General features: G+C 36.9%; 1 protein-coding gene across 1 annotated transcript in view; it reads left to right on the top strand.

Annotated features, from left to right (window-relative positions):
* Positions 1-17,476, top strand: part of LOC125233049 (inverted formin-2-like) — a 170,337-nt gene that overhangs the window by 141,405 nt on the left and 11,456 nt on the right. Inside the window, 9 exon segments of the mRNA XM_048138896.1 lie at positions 278-437; positions 8,944-8,977; positions 12,175-12,313; positions 12,719-12,898; positions 13,401-13,515; positions 13,820-14,028; positions 16,325-16,429; positions 16,613-16,773; positions 17,095-17,283. Coding sequence (XP_047994853.1) covers positions 278-437; positions 8,944-8,977; positions 12,175-12,313; positions 12,719-12,898; positions 13,401-13,515; positions 13,820-14,028; positions 16,325-16,429; positions 16,613-16,773; positions 17,095-17,283 — 1,292 coding nt within the window.

The following is a 17,476-nucleotide window of genomic DNA, read 5'->3' as shown; positions in this document are numbered from 1 at the left end:
AAAATTTTCCAGAGAAAACTTCTTTTGAGGAAAGAGAATATTTGAAACTTTAGCCTAGTCTTTATACAAAGCTCCTGCTCAACTTTAAACTTCGTAGGCGATATAAGGTTACCTAACAAAGAGGGATTCCTATAGATTTTTTTGTATTGTGAAATCAATGTGTTCAACATTGAATTTTTTTCTACTGTGTTAAAATAGGTACGGTCAGTAATATTTTGTACTGTCTCTTTAATACTCATCGTCATCATATATCACTAATATCAATTAATTGTTTCAGACTTTAAAAAACGAACGCTACCGTCTCAGCGTGGTAGTGGAAGAACTCAAGAATGCCACCACCACCGACTACAAGACTGCTTTGGTCGCCTTCGTCAACTGTCTCATCATCAGCGCACCAAGGTTGCCAGAGAGAACTAGAGTGCGCAATGAATTTATCGGTAAGTTTAAGTCACTGTTCCTTTCATTCTTAAGTAGTTAATGAACTAAAGAATTACTTCACTGCAGACTGTAAGATAACTTTGGTAGCCTTGGTCAACTGTCTCATCATCAGCGCCCCAAGACTGCCAGAGAGGACTCCTGTTCGAAATTAGTTCATTGGTATGTTATACTGCATTTGAGGACTTTAAGAATGGCAGGCCGCCGCCGATTCTGTACCTATATCTCTGATAATATGCGGTTGTAGTATATCATAAAACCGATATTTGTGCAAAGTCATTGACCAAAAATAAGACAAAATGAAAGGCTTCAAACCTTCAAGAATAGAGCGTACTGTAATGGTATTGGGGGACCTAAAATACCATGCTGAAGGCTTTAGAGAATTAAATAAATTAGATTGATTAAGGTGTAGATGAATCTAAGGAGTCTGAGCTACTATATGGGGTAGTTGTAAGGAAAGGCACATGGCGATTTATAAAATTGAAATATATTATCGCAAATTTATTAAGGTATAGGGCGTTCCTATCAAAGAAATCTATAAGGCATTCGTTATATAAAATGAAATCAAAAATCTATGAATGCGAACTTGAATACACTACAGAAATACGTACTTGAGGAAAACAGTTTAGGCCTTTATCACTTGAAATATTTATATAAATTATAAGACAAAAGTGTATACAATACAAGTCAAGCCCATACCTTTGCGGGGACAATATATTAAATCAATGGCTCATGAAGTAAGGGAAAACCCGCTAAAACCCTTACTTCGCCTTATTAATGTAACGTCTACATACAATGTCTACATAACGTCTATAATTATGCTCTATTTAATACAACAATACAATAATTCATTAGGAATTGTAATAACAGAATTTCCAAGACAGTTTACTCTAAACACAGTTTGAGTTATAATAAATGCACATGTTGTTTAATCTGTAGGATATAACAATATAATATCGGTCGTCTCGTTTCAATCCTTTACGAAATGTATTTAGGTAAATTAGATATCTCAGGAACTCGAATCCTGGTTTCAACAAATATATATGGAATATATTTAACATAGTGGCGAGGCTCGAACTCGCACTAATATTCATCAATAAAATGTCATACAAGATATGTAACACAAAGCTGAAGAAACATTATACAGTTACTTTAAAATACTAATTAACCATTACGAGGTTATAGAATTTGTCCCAACAATAAATCCAGATTATAACGCAAGAATTGAACTTGCCTTGCACTTGAACAAAGATAATTAAAATATGTTGTGTTACTTAAAATACAACTTGAGACGCTGTTTTGATAAAAGAGGTACTTAGCTCGTTTATCGCCGGATCCGGAACCACTGGCTTTATCTATTTTCTACTATAAAGAAGTACTAAATTAATCTTTAACAATTATTACAATTATACATGATCAGGGAACAAATTGAAACAAAGCTGGAAAGACTTGGGTCTTTCTTGGAGTCTAAAATCAGAGTGTCCTCAACTCCCGGCCTTCATCCTAACTGGAGTCCCTGCAACCCCAACTTATTTCTAGTTACGCTAATATCAACTTTATTAACAATGATATAAGGATTTCGTCGCTACAATTATCCAATTGCGCCCACGCTTTCTCTATGGGATCTTATCCCTTCCAAGGCTCTGATTTGTGCGCTGTCTCGCTCTCTCTTACTGCAGCGGTGCACGTTGTCTCGTTCGGCGTGGTCGGGTCTTCATAGGAACCCCCCGCTGTCACTTTTGCAACGAAGGGTACGGTCATGGTCAAATGCCTCGACACATGGGCTCCAGATGTCCTGGAAACAGTTTACCAAGGAGAGTAGACTTTGTATGGAATAATATACCATATTAGAGTATAATTACGTTATAGGTTTGGCGTACTGTGCATTGTGCGATAGCGGTTTTTCTGTTGTTCCAGTAAACTCATAAATAAATCTTATAATGGGTTTTGTTTTTAAAATTCTATAGAATATCTTTTAACTAAAATATTGGGTAATCCGAGAATGGGAAACTGCCTGCTTTCTATTTTTATTGCCGCCCTTTTTTTTTTCGGCTAGCCATTTTAGATTTATTACTTTTAACCGATGGCAATTTTAATCACCTATTTATAACTACTTAGTAAAGCACGTATTCACGTATGTGGAATACGGGTTGCCATCTCACGCCCCTCTCTGGTTAGTCGAACAAAATTACCCTGTCTTCCACGTAACCTATATAACATGAATACGAGAACTTGGAAAAAATGTAAACTCCTTTTATTTATATCTTAATAATTATCGATGGAATCTGGCGTTACTTTGTGCACGTCCACGATGCTCAAATCTAGAAAACTACTTTATTAATCCGCGAAAAGGTAGCGCGCTTGTCAATCAATGCTATCCTGCTACTCATGTCTTTGTCCCAATGGTTACAAAACGGAAGGTAGCTTTAAACAAGTTAATTATGCTTCTTTCTTCTCTAACAAAACCACACTATGAGACTTGTAATGGGCAATAAACCAATAACAATAATATCTTAGCGCCGGCGCCTATACTTCTGAAGGAACTACCTGACGTTTGGGCACGGATAATAAAATAATAATGAATTTAATATTTTAAAATATAACAATTTTTATAGTATCTTATTGTTTGCACTTAGACCGTTACATTTACTGCCTCTAACGATTAACCATATGTCTCTTTGCACAAACGACATCCTATCTTAGAGCGTTATTTGGAAGTGCTAATGAAATTTAATTAATTTTGTATCTTGTATTTCAAGCTTTATGCGTTTTCATATAATTATCTATAGTTCACGTTAACCAAGTACACTACAGTTTGTGATAACAAGATCTCTTGACTCATACATCACCATACTATCTTCGAAATTCACACATCGTCACCTTCCCAAGATACTAAGTTGCAATCACACATCTCCTTTCACAACCACGCATTACCCTGGCCAGGGATTTTCCACACAAAGTTCACACATAAGACCTCTAGTTTACTGATTACAATTTACAATCAACTTTCAATAATACTTGATAGCTTGTAGTAGATTATTACATATGTAAATAACACCTATGTTGTCGTCAAGAGATCTCGCATCTCAAATTACACTGATCAAAATAATTTTGTGTCATATAATTTATATTGTGGCATAATAAATGTCTATTTTCTATTTAGGGACATTTATTTACATCATTAAATTTGTTGAGTATAGCTGTCATAAAATAAAACCCTTTGTCATCTCTGTTCTTTAGGGTATTTAGATAGTATTATGATAGTGATGCCAGCTAAATGAAAATTCACTTTAACTTTTGTTAATAAGTGATGCAATTGAACTTTTGTTATGAAATAATGATTTGAACAGACAATGGCCTGACCATACGTCATGTAATGGTATTATGGCCCTATTTAGTAAAGTTTGGACAGACAAATACCTCAGCCACACACCTCAGAGTCACTTCCTCACGGACAGGGCCTGATCTACTATAAAACGCGTTCGTCTGAGACGAGAGAATTAATTCTCGGGTCACACTGCGTCCAGCGTGAGCGGAGGCGTAGAAACAGTCCTTCCTAAGCGTAAGTGAGATGTACTACTCAGGGCAGCCCTGGGTGCCAAAGCTTCTAAAACTGACCCCGTCTGTAATACTTACGAGGACTGAAGTACTCAAAACGTGAGGCTACGTATCAAAGTATCGTAGGGGGGTTAGCGAATGCGCAAGCGCATGGTAGGGCATTCATTTGTAATGATTTGGTGTCAGATGTTAAACGGTATACCTTTGACACTACTTGTGAGTGATCACTGCGGCTAACCCCGGCGCCTCAGTTCAAGTGAAGTCAGGTTATTCCACGCAAGCCGTATAACCTCGATGTGTTTTGGCAATTAATCGATTCCCTATGCCCGTTTGACGAATGAACGTCGTTAACCCAAAGGTAATCTAATTACAGTTATTTATAATTGATAATGGCGTTCCTGTTCTAAGCATATCGCTATGAACAACCCAGTGATAGCGTACTTACAAGTTCACCCCAGTCAGGTGGATCCCTTACAAGTTCGCGTCAAAACTGCCAATACACATCGAAGCTTTGGTGCCGTGGCATCAGTTCTAGTCGCCTATTAAAGCCAGGTACGTAGGGTATGCCAGGTATTAACTTTTAATTAAATACCCTGTTGTCTGTCCAATTTAGGTATACTGCTTGCTTTTCATCATGTCAATAAGGCAATTAATATTTAGGAGTCTAAGATGCAAAACATTAATATTATTAGTGTTGTTATTAAACACACATTGATTTATTAAAATAGACATAATCATGTAGGTAGTTATAGGAATTGTCCTCCTTATTATCAAAACGCATTCGGCCAGAAATACAACAAAACTTGACACAAATTACCTATTGTGTAATAACGTTTTAGACTTCTACTTCAACTATGTATTAATCGCAAATTTAATTTATACTTTCGTTACTTGAGCTGTGTAATAAACCGTTAAACTGGGTTTATATGTATGACTTTAAGTATAGGTAATTCACTGAAACGTAATCTTTATTATTCTAAATAAGTTTTAGTTATAATAACACCAATAGTTTAGGCTAATGATAGTAAATGTATTATAATAACAACATAAAATTACAAAATACTAGGGTAAGTAATAGAGAATTATAAGCTTCTATTATTAGATCGGTCACGTAAGTTCCTTTATGATAACAATAATAACCGAAAATCGAGTAGTAGCTTTAACTTTCAAACTAAGGTAAGCAATATGGAATTCAGACACATGTTCTTTTTTCATTCTTGTTTTATCTATTGTGATAAATGTATGGTTATATAATATTCTACCTGCTTCGTAAGATGCTTCACTTCAACGTTAACTAGTATCGACAAACTATATCAGTGACTGGTGATTTAAGCAGATTAATAACGTGTATTCGACTCACAAAATATTTAGACATACATACATACTACATCCTTTATGTCTGAAATAACTTCATATTTATATATCCATGCGAAACACATTTATACCTACTACATTTTACATCGCTGGGATCCATACTAATATTATAAATGGGAAAGTGTGTCTGTTTGTTTGTCCGTCCTTCACAGCAAAACGGAGTGACTAATTGTCGTATTTTTTTTAAGTGGAGATAGTTGAAGTGAAGGGATGGAAAATGACATAGGCTACTTTTTGTCTCTTTTTAACGCGAGCGAAGCCGCGGGCAAAACCTAGTAATTTATAGACTGCAACTGAAATTATAAATCATCAAACCTAGATTCGTAACCGAATATATTTAGTTTCTCCCAACTTTAATAAAAGCAACAACATTTGAATGTTACTATGACGTCTATATATTATCATAATCATCATCATCATTGGCGTTAACGTCTATTGCAGACGATTTATGGTATAATATTCGAGGAGCACCCCTTCTGATATATATTAAATGTACTAGAAATCTACTTTGGTAATTATCTGTGTATCATCACAAAATCATTTGACATTCTCTTTACCGCAAGCCTTCACAATATCATCAAATTTTCCTTTAACTGAACTACAAGTACAATACAATACAATACAATACAATACAATACAATACTCTTTATTGCACACCTTCATAAAATACAACAATACAAAACAACGTACGATACGTTTATCTGCTAATCTCTAATGCATCTATCTGCTTATGTAGCTTATTCGATTGAACTAACTGCAAGCTATTTTATTTTAATATTAATCGTCAATGTTAAATCGTAATCCGTATTACTAAGAGTGAAAATAATATACCACGCCAGTATAGTCAAAAATACGATAATATTATTGTATTCTGCCATGTGGTCAATATTTCTAATTTTCTACAACAAAACGCTTTGTTCTACGGTAAGCTGCTATTAAATTTCGAATTGCCCAGGTCACACTCTATTCCGATTATTGACCATCATTTATATTTTGTACAACACGGTTCTAAAACTGATACTACAACACTGATTTTAAGTTACATAAATCGCGGGAACAATACGTTTATGTTACAACTGACTATTGCTATTTAAATATCAGCACAAAACACGCCATTGCACACAAAACACACGCAATAAAATTCAATAGAATAAAAGTAGGTACACTGTCTTGGAATTTCTGATAATAGTTAAAATATTACAGCAAACTGCATACACAAATATTGTTAACAATGCAAATTATTATAGCACTTTATAGAGCAACCTAACACCCCTCTCAGACTCTTCATAGGTATGTATAAGTAATCGAAGTGATCGTCATATTAAGTTTATAAAATTTAAGGTTTCCTACGTTGTGTTTAATTTTTAAAAGTTAGAAGTTCTTTTTCTAGTTGTGTCTTTTTGTAAATGATTTTAGACACAAGCACTAGATCCTGCGTCACTAGCGCCACGTGTAATGGTATTGGGGGACCTAAAATACCATGCTGAAGGCTTTAGAGAATTAAATAAATTAGATTGATTAAGGTGTAGATGAATCTAAGGAGTCTGAGCTACTATATGGGGTAGTTGTAAGGAAAGGCACATGGCGATTTATAAAATTGAAATATATTATCGCAAATTTATTAAGGTATAGGGCGTTCCTATCAAAGAAATCTATAAGGCATTCGTTATATAAAATGAAATCAAAAATCTATGAATGCGAACTTGAATACACTACAGAAATACGTACTTGAGGAAAACAGTTTAGGCCTTTATCACTTGAAATATTTATATAAATTATAAGACAAAAGTGTATACAATACAAGTCAAGCCCATACCTTTGCGGGGACAATATATTAAATCAATGGCTCATGAAGTAAGGGAAAACCCGCTAAAACCCTTACTTCGCCTTATTAATGTAACGTCTACATACAATGTCTACATAACGTCTATAATTATGCTCTATTTAATACAACAATACAATAATTCATTAGGAATTGTAATAACAGAATTTCCAAGACAGTTTACTCTAAACACAGTTTGAGTTATAATAAATGCACATGTTGTTTAATCTGTAGGATATAACAATATAATATCGGTCGTCTCGTTTCAATCCTTTACGAAATGTATTTAGGTAAATTAGATATCTCAGGAACTCGAATCCTGGTTTCAACAAATATATATGGAATATATTTAACATAGTGGCGAGGCTCGAACTCGCACTAATATTCATCAATAAAATGTCATACAAGATATGTAACACAAAGCTGAAGAAACATTATACAGTTACTTTAAAATACTAATTAACCATTACGAGGTTATAGAATTTGTCCCAACAATAAATCCAGATTATAACGCAAGAATTGAACTTGCCTTGCACTTGAACAAAGATAATTAAAATATGTTGTGTTACTTAAAATACAACTTGAGACGCTGTTTTGATAAAAGAGGTACTTAGCTCGTTTATCGCCGGATCCGGAACCACTGGCTTTATCTATTTTCTACTATAAAGAAGTACTAAATTAATCTTTAACAATTATTACAATTATACATGATCAGGGAACAAATTGAAACAAAGCTGGAAAGACTTGGGTCTTTCTTGGAGTCTAAAATCAGAGTGTCCTCAACTCCCGGCCTTCATCCTAACTGGAGTCCCTGCAACCCCAACTTATTTCTAGTTACGCTAATATCAACTTTATTAACAATGATATAAGGATTTCGTCGCTACAATTATCCAATTGCGCCCACGCTTTCTCTATGGGATCTTATCCCTTCCAAGGCTCTGATTTGTGCGCTGTCTCGCTCTCTCTTACTGCAGCGGTGCACGTTGTCTCGTTCGGCGTGGTCGGGTCTTCATAGGAACCCCCCGCTGTCACTTTTGCAACGAAGGGTACGGTCATGGTCAAATGCCTCGACACATGGGCTCCAGATGTCCTGGAAACAGTTTACCAAGGAGAGTAGACTTTGTATGGAATAATATACCATATTAGAGTATAATTACGTTATAGGTTTGGCGTACTGTGCATTGTGCGATAGCGGTTTTTCTGTTGTTCCAGTAAACTCATAAATAAATCTTATAATGGGTTTTGTTTTTAAAATTCTATAGAATATCTTTTAACTAAAATATTGGGTAATCCGAGAATGGGAAACTGCCTGCTTTCTATTTTTATTGCCGCCCTTTTTTTTTTCGGCTAGCCATTTTAGATTTATTACTTTTAACCGATGGCAATTTTAATCACCTATTTATAACTACTTAGTAAAGCACGTATTCACGTATGTGGAATACGGGTTGCCATCTCAGTACCCATCTTAAAGACCAGTCCTTCTGGTGCTACGGGTGTTCATGATCACTACCCGCAAGCCGAGCTGTCTACTAGTTTGCCTCCTATATGTATTAAAAAATAATATATCAGTAGCCTTAAAAAATCTGAGGTTAATGTCCTTCTAACCAAATTTGATGGTGACCGTCACTTTTTTTATTCCCAACATATTTTTCTTAATTTGTTCCTGTATTTAAACGCCTCATTTATCTTAATCATCCGCCTATCATACCGTTTTGGTCACAAAATTGCCATCCAATCATAATTTTCTGTTGCAGGTCTGGGACTGCTGCCCACACTCAACAACCTGAGGTAAACAATCACGCCATTACAATAAACACAAGGTTGACTTTTAACCTTATATCTGTATATACGACTATACGTAGTAAAAGAAGTAATTCAACTTCAAAAAAAGCGCGTATACGCAATGTTATTATAATTTGAGAATGGAATACCTACTCAAAGACGAAGTGGTTATGTAGGTAGATATTTGTCTGCTTTAATATTAATTTGTGAAAAAAAGACACATGTAAAAGCCACATACCAAAAGATGCTTATTGCAGTTGGATTAAGTCAGCGAGAAACTAGATATCGTCACTACTTTTAAAAAATCTCGTATCTCACGCTGCTCCTCGAAGTTAAAACGCAGTAAGTCTATATGCATTCCATACATACTTACTACAATTTTCTTTTCGTTGACAGACGAAGATACAAGTTTTTTAAAAAGTAGTCACGATATTACATTTATTACATGTACAGCACAGCACGGCGAACAGTAAATAAAAGTGCATGCTACGGGTTACCTAAAAAATTATACAATTTGAAAACATTTCTTTTTAGTCAGGTTTAGTACAGTTTAATAAGGCCAAGGACTTACGAAACTAACTTAGCATGTGACACTGTTTGAGTTGCAGGCGTCCATAGGTTACGGTGACCGCTTTACATCAGGCGGGCCGTATGCTTGTTTGCCACCGACGTAGTATTAAAAAAAAAGAAAAGCAGAATAAATGTTTAAGTTTGGTATACTAGTTATTGTAGAATAATTAATTTGGATAAGCAGATTAATAACTGTTGTTTGAAATTAAGAATTGTTAGAAGTTTGAATCCGTCGGATGCTTTATCCGATTCAATAGATTAAACAATTTTTTTTAACATTAGCAAATTTTGTGCGTGGACATGCCGAATTGGGCTGTCTAGAGATAGGTTACTCCGTTTTCCTAAACTCTGTCTTAACTAATCTTGTCTCCAACAAGTTTATTACTCTTTTTTTACTTGATCAGATTACAATCGGCTCAATGACGCGTATCTAATACCAGTAGAAGCTTTTTGCGACAAACAACTACAAAAAATGAGACAGATCAGGCGATATCGATGACGAATGACGGATTGATTCAATCTGTGGGAACTGATGACGTCTGTCTGTCAGTGTCGGTTAATGTCATTGTGAGGGATTAGGTACCTCTTCAGGTACCTATGGTACCAGCATAATCAATGTCAAGTTAGTACCTATAGGGCTAGCACGCAATGTCTAAGAGCGGTTTCACATTATCCGATCCAATATCGGATGTCGGACCGATATCCCATACAATACAGGCGCCATCTTGGATTTTTTCCATTGAAATCCTTTCGGTATCCGATATCGGATCGGATAATGTGAAAACGGACTAAGGGCCACTACCCGCTTAACTCAAGGTTAGTGGGCTGTGAACTGTTAAATTCCATATAAAAGCCCTAAGAGTAGTATTGATATGTATTTTAGTAAACGCTACATAATATGATTACTGATTCCGGCTCCTGTCCTGCATGATGGCGGCGGGAGTATGTCGCCGCGAGATAGATGACACGTCTTTGTCTAATTGTATTAATGACATAAGGACGGGTAGTCTATCTCGGGCGACATACTCCCGCGGCCATCATGTGCTAGGCCTACTGGTATTTTTTTTTACCCTGTGATTACTTAGTTGCATCCAACATCAATTTACTTACACGAGTGAGAACTTGACAAACACATACAATCCATACTAATATTATAAATGGGAAACTGTGTGTGTCTGTTTGTTTGTCCGTCTTTCACGGCTAAATGGAGTGGCAAATTGATTTGATTTTTTAAGTGGAGATAGTTGAAGGGATGGAGAGTGACATAAGCTATTACTTTTGTCTCTTTCTAACGCAAGCGAAGCCAGGAGCAAAAGCTAGTAATACATATATTGCATTTGCCTGTATTAGTAAGACGTTAAGACGTTATAATATAAGAAGTCATATTTAATAAATAAAAAAATGTTCAAGAGTGGCAGATAGTAGAGCAGACACTGACATTGTTCCATAGTAAAATCACTGACGCTGTTTGTAGCTGCCTAGCTGGGCATTTTCAAAAATTGGGACCCAAAATTATTAGTGACAGTTGTTAACAAAAAAAATAACTCGATGTCAGTTTTGTGACGACAATTAAGAATAAAATTTGTCTAAAAACCAACTTTTTTCTTGTTATAAATGTAGATTATTGCTTAAAGTTTATGTAATTAAAACAAAAGCAATATTTTTATTGAAATTTCATGCTTGCTTGTCGTCACAAAACTGACATCGATTTAATTTTTGTGAACAACTTTCACTAACTTTGGGTGCCAATTTTTGAAAATGCTCATCTACTTAATTTTTGTTTTTCTTAGTTTAATTCCATTGCAATTAAATAAAACATGTCACCAAGCGATCGTTTAACGCAAAACAAAGAACTCGCAGCCGTTAAATTCAAATTTTCGAACGAGTATGCAAATCAGGTTCATCGGCTTATCCAAATTCGTCCAAACGTCCAACTCACTACTGACCGAAAATGAACCTTACTACAAAAACATAAGTGACATCACTGGGCAGTTAAAAGAGTTAATTTTAACTTATCTTTTTATGTCGGATCCGTAAAATATCATGTTTATATATATAAATATACCTTAAAATATAAATAAACCTATTTATATAAAACCTTATTTAGGAAACCTTTTTATAATAACTTCCAAAACTTATCTTAAGGCTTTAAGTCCCTATTTGTAACGAACTTGTTTCTAAGTTACCCCGCCCACTGATAAAACAATCGCAATGATCGATCACCGATCTGTCGATTTGTAACATACTCGTACCTAGCATAATTAATTCAATTGAGTTGGCATTCGATCGGTACACTGATGATCATGATTGTGTTGTTATGCCAACGACGATTATTTGATATATCTACTAAATACTAATAAAAAAATAACATTAAGAAGAAAAGTACCTACCTATTTTTTATTTATTTCAATATAGGGCCAAAAAGATGTTCGGTCAACCTTGGTCAAGCTGGTAGGAAGGAAGCCATTAAGAGCGTATTTTAAGTGAGTCGTTATAACGACATTGACGACCCTTGGGTAAGACCGACGTCCAGCGTCTGCCGAGTTATGACTCTTTGAAAGTGCAACTACTTCAAGAATTTAGTTGAAGTTGATAGAATGTTTTTTTTTTAAATATATTCGCATTGTCTTCAGACATGAAGCAGCCAGCCATCCAGATCTGGGCGTGCAACTGGACGTATTTGAAGAACAACGGGAGAGTGACGAAGCTCAAGGCCCTGGAGGCATCAATCTCAACTCGCATCTGGATGTCTTCTACGCTATCCTCAAACAGGTACTTACTTCTTTAAGATGATTTAACAATTATACATGTAGTTGATAGCAATCTGGTTAAAGTGCCTTTGGAGCACAAAAATCCTAGAGTTGAGACCAACGTGGATAAGCAGAGACATCTTTGTCTCCACCACTTATTACTACTTATCCTGGACTGTGGCTAGTCTTATCCTGAAATGCCCATTCATCTGAAAGCAACCACCTTTGTCGTGGGACCATCCAGGACCGCTGTTCATAACCATTAAAGCATTTATAATAAAACTTTTAGTACTGCAATCTTTTAGCTTGCACTCTGCAATCTTTTAGCTTGCACTCTGCAATCTTTTACAAAATGAATAGGTACTCATAAATAATCAACACCATTTTCATAAGGTTTATTAAACTGACCAATATGATACTATTACAGGTGGCCGACACTCCTCAAGAAATCCCCTTCCTGAGCATTCTGCAGCATCTCTTGAAGATCGATCCGAAGGAGCCAGTCAGCGATATAGTGTGGGACACAGCAGAGACGCTTGTCCATCGTGCTACTCTCCTGGAATCCAGAGAAGATGCTGCGAAGCTGCTTAGAGCACCAAGCGTGCAGGTTAGTTCTACTTCCTCCATCTCCTAAAGATCAATGTGAAGGAGCTAAATAGTTAACTATATAGCGTGGGACACAGCAGAAACGCTAGCCCACACTGCTAGTCTGCTGGAATCTAGTGAAAATGTTGCGAAGCAGCATGGGGCTTCTAATGTTCTGGTTAGATAGTTAGATACCCTTCCTTAAAATCCTAGAGCTTCTTCTCTAGGAGCTAGTCAGTGATATAGTGTAGTATTGAAACTGAAATATTAGTTCATCGTGCTGTTCTGCTGCCGTTTAGGGAGGACGATGCTAAACTGCCCCCGAAGATGTCAACCAGCGATATCCATAGAATGGGATATACAGTTGAAACGTTGGTTCATAATACCATTCTGCTGAAATCTTGAGAAGATGTTGCAAAATTGCTCAGGACTCCTAACGTGCAGACTAGTACTGCCAACTAACTTCATAAATTATATTTATGAGTAGCAGATTTCACACTTAACATGCCAATACCTTTTTCCAGGCGAAAATGGGCTGCACATGCCAACACCGAGACGTTTCCAACGCAGGAAGGAAACAGAGTCTTCAGAGGGCGCTGTCGCCGCCGCCTCCTCCGCCGACACCGATGCCTTTTGCTGGTAATTTATCATCTATACTCGTATTATGATTTGGTTCATAAAAGCAGAACTTTTCACATTTTCGATAACAATATTTTTCTTATGCTGCATCCACACGTTTAAGTTAGTCGGCGAACAGTCGTTATGGCGACTCATTTCTTTTGAATGATATGAGAGATGGAATCACGAGTATTTGCCGATGTTTAGATACATCTTCATGTTGTGTTCATTTTCACCATCAATCACTTTCAGCATTATCTGCCTTCAACACAAAACATTTAATTGTATGTATTACGTGATCAAAGTTTCTTCAATTTTGTATCAGCTCCACCACCACCACCAATGATCCCCCCGCCGCCGCCCTGCATCCCCCCGCCCCCCGGCGGGCCGCCCCCGCCCCCCGCGCCGCCCGGCCCCGCCGCCCCCTCGCCGCCGCCGGCACCGCTCACCGACGTGAAGCTGCCACAGCAGGAGACGCCCATCCCCAAGACCAAGATGAAGACCATCAATTGGAATAAGATTCCTAATAATAAAGTAAGTGACCTCCAGTGGCGGCGCGCTCATACAATCCAATTCCCACCGAGTTGCCCTAGATGTTCCGCAACAAATACCAAAGTTACAAACCACCATTGAAATAAAAAAATATACTTATAATAGTTACGTATTGCCTCACAAAACACCATTTGCTTAAATTCAAATATGTACCTAAAATTATCGGGCGCGCGAACGCGAAGTGAAGCTACTTATGCCTAAGCTTTCATATTCATTCATGGTCACTCCACACAGATACAAAAATCACGCACACGCTGATAAAGACAGCCCGCTCAACTAAACTCCAAAGCAACTCGGCTTCTTATCGAGTTATTCATTTGAATAAAAACCGTAAACAATGCGTTATAAGGTTTATATTTGAAAACACGCACATACACATTCACAAAGTGCGCGCGTGTGAGTGTTTGCCTATCGCGAACTCCTATGTACGTAATTTGGGCGCAACTATCTCTTTTACTCTACTCATAGCAGGATTGAGATGACAGAGAAGGGTGACCGCCATTCGCGAACACATAGCAGCCAAGCGCACAACATTCGATTGCTCGCACTTGTTCATTTGAATTTAAAGCTTCGAGTAAAACAAATAAGATTGATATTACAGTGTAATAATTGCATGCTAAATATTGCCATACTAAAATTATAAATGTATTAATGGGTAAAATTTGATTGTGTTTTGTAACTTATATTTATTTTCAATAAAAGCCTTTAAATATTGATAGTTTATATTAAATAACCGAGAATTTTATTTAATTTAAGTTTAGTAATGTGATAATGAACGTTTTTTCAGATATACTTTGTTTGTATGAAAAGGTTTTTAAATTCGTGGGTGAAATTGGAATAATATCACTGCAACACTTGCGTCTCGCTTGTTACCGAGGCTTCGTGTGCTTTCAAATGTTTTGTGTTATTCTCTCAGTTTTTTTATTAACTTGCTCATTACGTGCAATATATCAGTGAAATTTAAATGATTTGGAGTGTTTCGGTGTCGTGTTTTAGTGACAATGCAAGCCAGAGTTTCAAGGTTAGATACTACCTGTTTTTAAGAGATTGTTAGGACTTTCTTTGGTTTGTTTAGTAATGGCAGTGTTAATTCATTTTGACTGTTGTATAATAGATTACTTACTAAATGAATCAACACGTTTTTCGACGCAAACATTCGAAATAAAGAAATGTATTGTCACGCGAGGCCGTGATCGTCCAGAGTTAAAGTTACAAGCGGAGAGATGGCTTTTTAAGCGCTTTCATAGCGGACTGTATGATAAATGCACTTGGATGGGCGCCTAAAGTACCTAATATTAAGGTAGGTTGCGTTTTTTAGGGTTCCGTAGTCAACTAGGAACCCTTACAGTTTCGCCATGTCTGTCTGTCCGTCCGTCCGCGGATAATCTCAGTAACCGTTAGCACTAGAAAGCTGAAATTTGGTACCAATATGTATATCAATCACGCCGACAAAGTGGTAAAATAAAAAAAGGAAAAAAAGGTTTGTTAGGGTACCCCCCTTACATGTCAAGTGGGGACTGATTTTTTTTTCATTCCAACCCCAACGTGTAATATATTGTTGGATAGGTATTTAAAAATGAATAAGGGTTTACTATCATCGTTTTTTGATAATATTAATATTTTCGGAAATAATCGCTCCTAAAGGAAAAAAAGTGTGTCCCCCCCCCTCTAACTTTTGAACCATATGTTTAAAAAATATGATAAAAATCACAAAAGTAGAACTTTATAAAGACTTTCTAGGAAAATTGTTTTGAACTTGATAGGTTCAGTAGTTTTTGAGAAAAATACGGAAAACTACGGAACTCTACACTGAGCGTGGCCCGACACGCTCTTGGCCGATTTTTATTTTTTGCTCTGTGTTGCCTTCCAAATATATTCACGCGCCGCCACTGGTGACCTCAATATACTTAATCAACTTCTGCGATTTTCAATCAATGTTTCTAATGGGTCGGCAACGCGCATGTGACACCCCTTGAGTTGCAGGCGTCCACGTCCATAGATTAGGGTGACCGCTTTCCATCAGGCGGACCGTATGCCGACGTGGTATAAAAAAAATGAAGAAACTAAGTGCCAAGAATTTTATTGAAAATACAAGTTTTTAGCTTACCAAACCAACCAACAAGTGTCATAAGTCACACATTTTACTTTAGTTCAAATATTCGCACACTCGTAAGGTGAGATTGAAAATTGCCGCATGAAATAAAATCTCTTGTACCAACACAATTTCCTGTTTTGCCTGAAACTGAAACATACTTAGTACCTACTTACTGTTTTTCAGGTAATTGGTCAGAACAATATCTGGTCATTGGTGGCATCGAGTCACAAACACTCTCCGAAGACAGAACTGGATTGGGGCGAAATCGAAGGACTCTTCTGTCAACAGGTAACTAAGATACTTCACTAAGAAAATATACTCGCATCAAACCAACAAGAACTAGGAGATTAATCTAAACCAATGAAAATCACAGTCAAAGTTTTGGGAGAAGACCTTCTCATTTCATCAGCACTATCAGCAGTGTCTCCTAAGTATTCAGCGAAGTCAAAATTTCTCTGTTTATGATTTCAGATTCAGCCCACCGGTTCCGCGGGCTCGTCTCCCCGTTTGGGTCGCAGCCCTATTTGCGACAGCTCAGGAGAACGAAAACCGAGGAAAGAGTCTTCAGAGATCACTCTTCTGGATGGGAAGAGGAGTCTTAATGTGAACATTTTCTTGAAGCAGTTCCGAAGGTAAGCCCGTTCATTATATTACGTCAGAGTTTAGGCTTCTTCAGGGAAAATGCACGACTCCCCTCTCCGCCTCCCTTTTCCTATCCTCCTACCGAGAGAGAGAGAGAGAGAGAGATGCACTATCCCCATGTGAATGGTGTAATAAAATGATCCATATAAATGGTCCCTACAAAAGGAGCCATGTTAGATAAAAAACGGCATGCTCCTTATTTCCAGTGTAGTTTTCGAATGTTACCATTTTCCATTGGTCTGTTTAGTTCCATCATTGTTCACCTTTAAGTGAATATTTCTAAGAATAACATTCAACATTAACATTTCCAGCTCGAACGAAGACATAATCCAGCTAATCCGTGAAGGGTCCCACGACGATATCGGAGCAGAGAAGCTGCGCGGCCTGCTCAAGATCCTGCCTGAAATCGATGAGTGCGAGATGCTCAAGGCGTTCACTGGAGATGTGACCAAGCTTGGGAATGCTGAGAAGTTCCTCATGCAACTTATACAGCTGCCCAAGTAAGGAATTTAAAACACTTTTTTCAACGCTAACGTAAAGATAAGTTGAACCCAACGGCGTTCCTAAACCGAATGTTGTGAGGTCTGCTCAAGATCCTGCCCGAAATTCATGTGTAGATGCTGAAAGCGTTCATCGGAAACGTAACTAATCACGGAAAGGGAAGCTTCTGGTACAATACTGCTCCCAAAGTAA

The sequence above is a fragment of the Leguminivora glycinivorella genome, chromosome 1, assembly GCF_023078275.1.
Source record: "Leguminivora glycinivorella isolate SPB_JAAS2020 chromosome 1, LegGlyc_1.1, whole genome shotgun sequence".
Classification (NCBI taxonomy): Eukaryota; Metazoa; Arthropoda; class Insecta; order Lepidoptera; family Tortricidae; genus Leguminivora; species Leguminivora glycinivorella.
The sequence above is the reverse complement of the archived record's forward strand: the minus strand, read 5'-3'. Positions and strand labels throughout refer to the sequence as shown.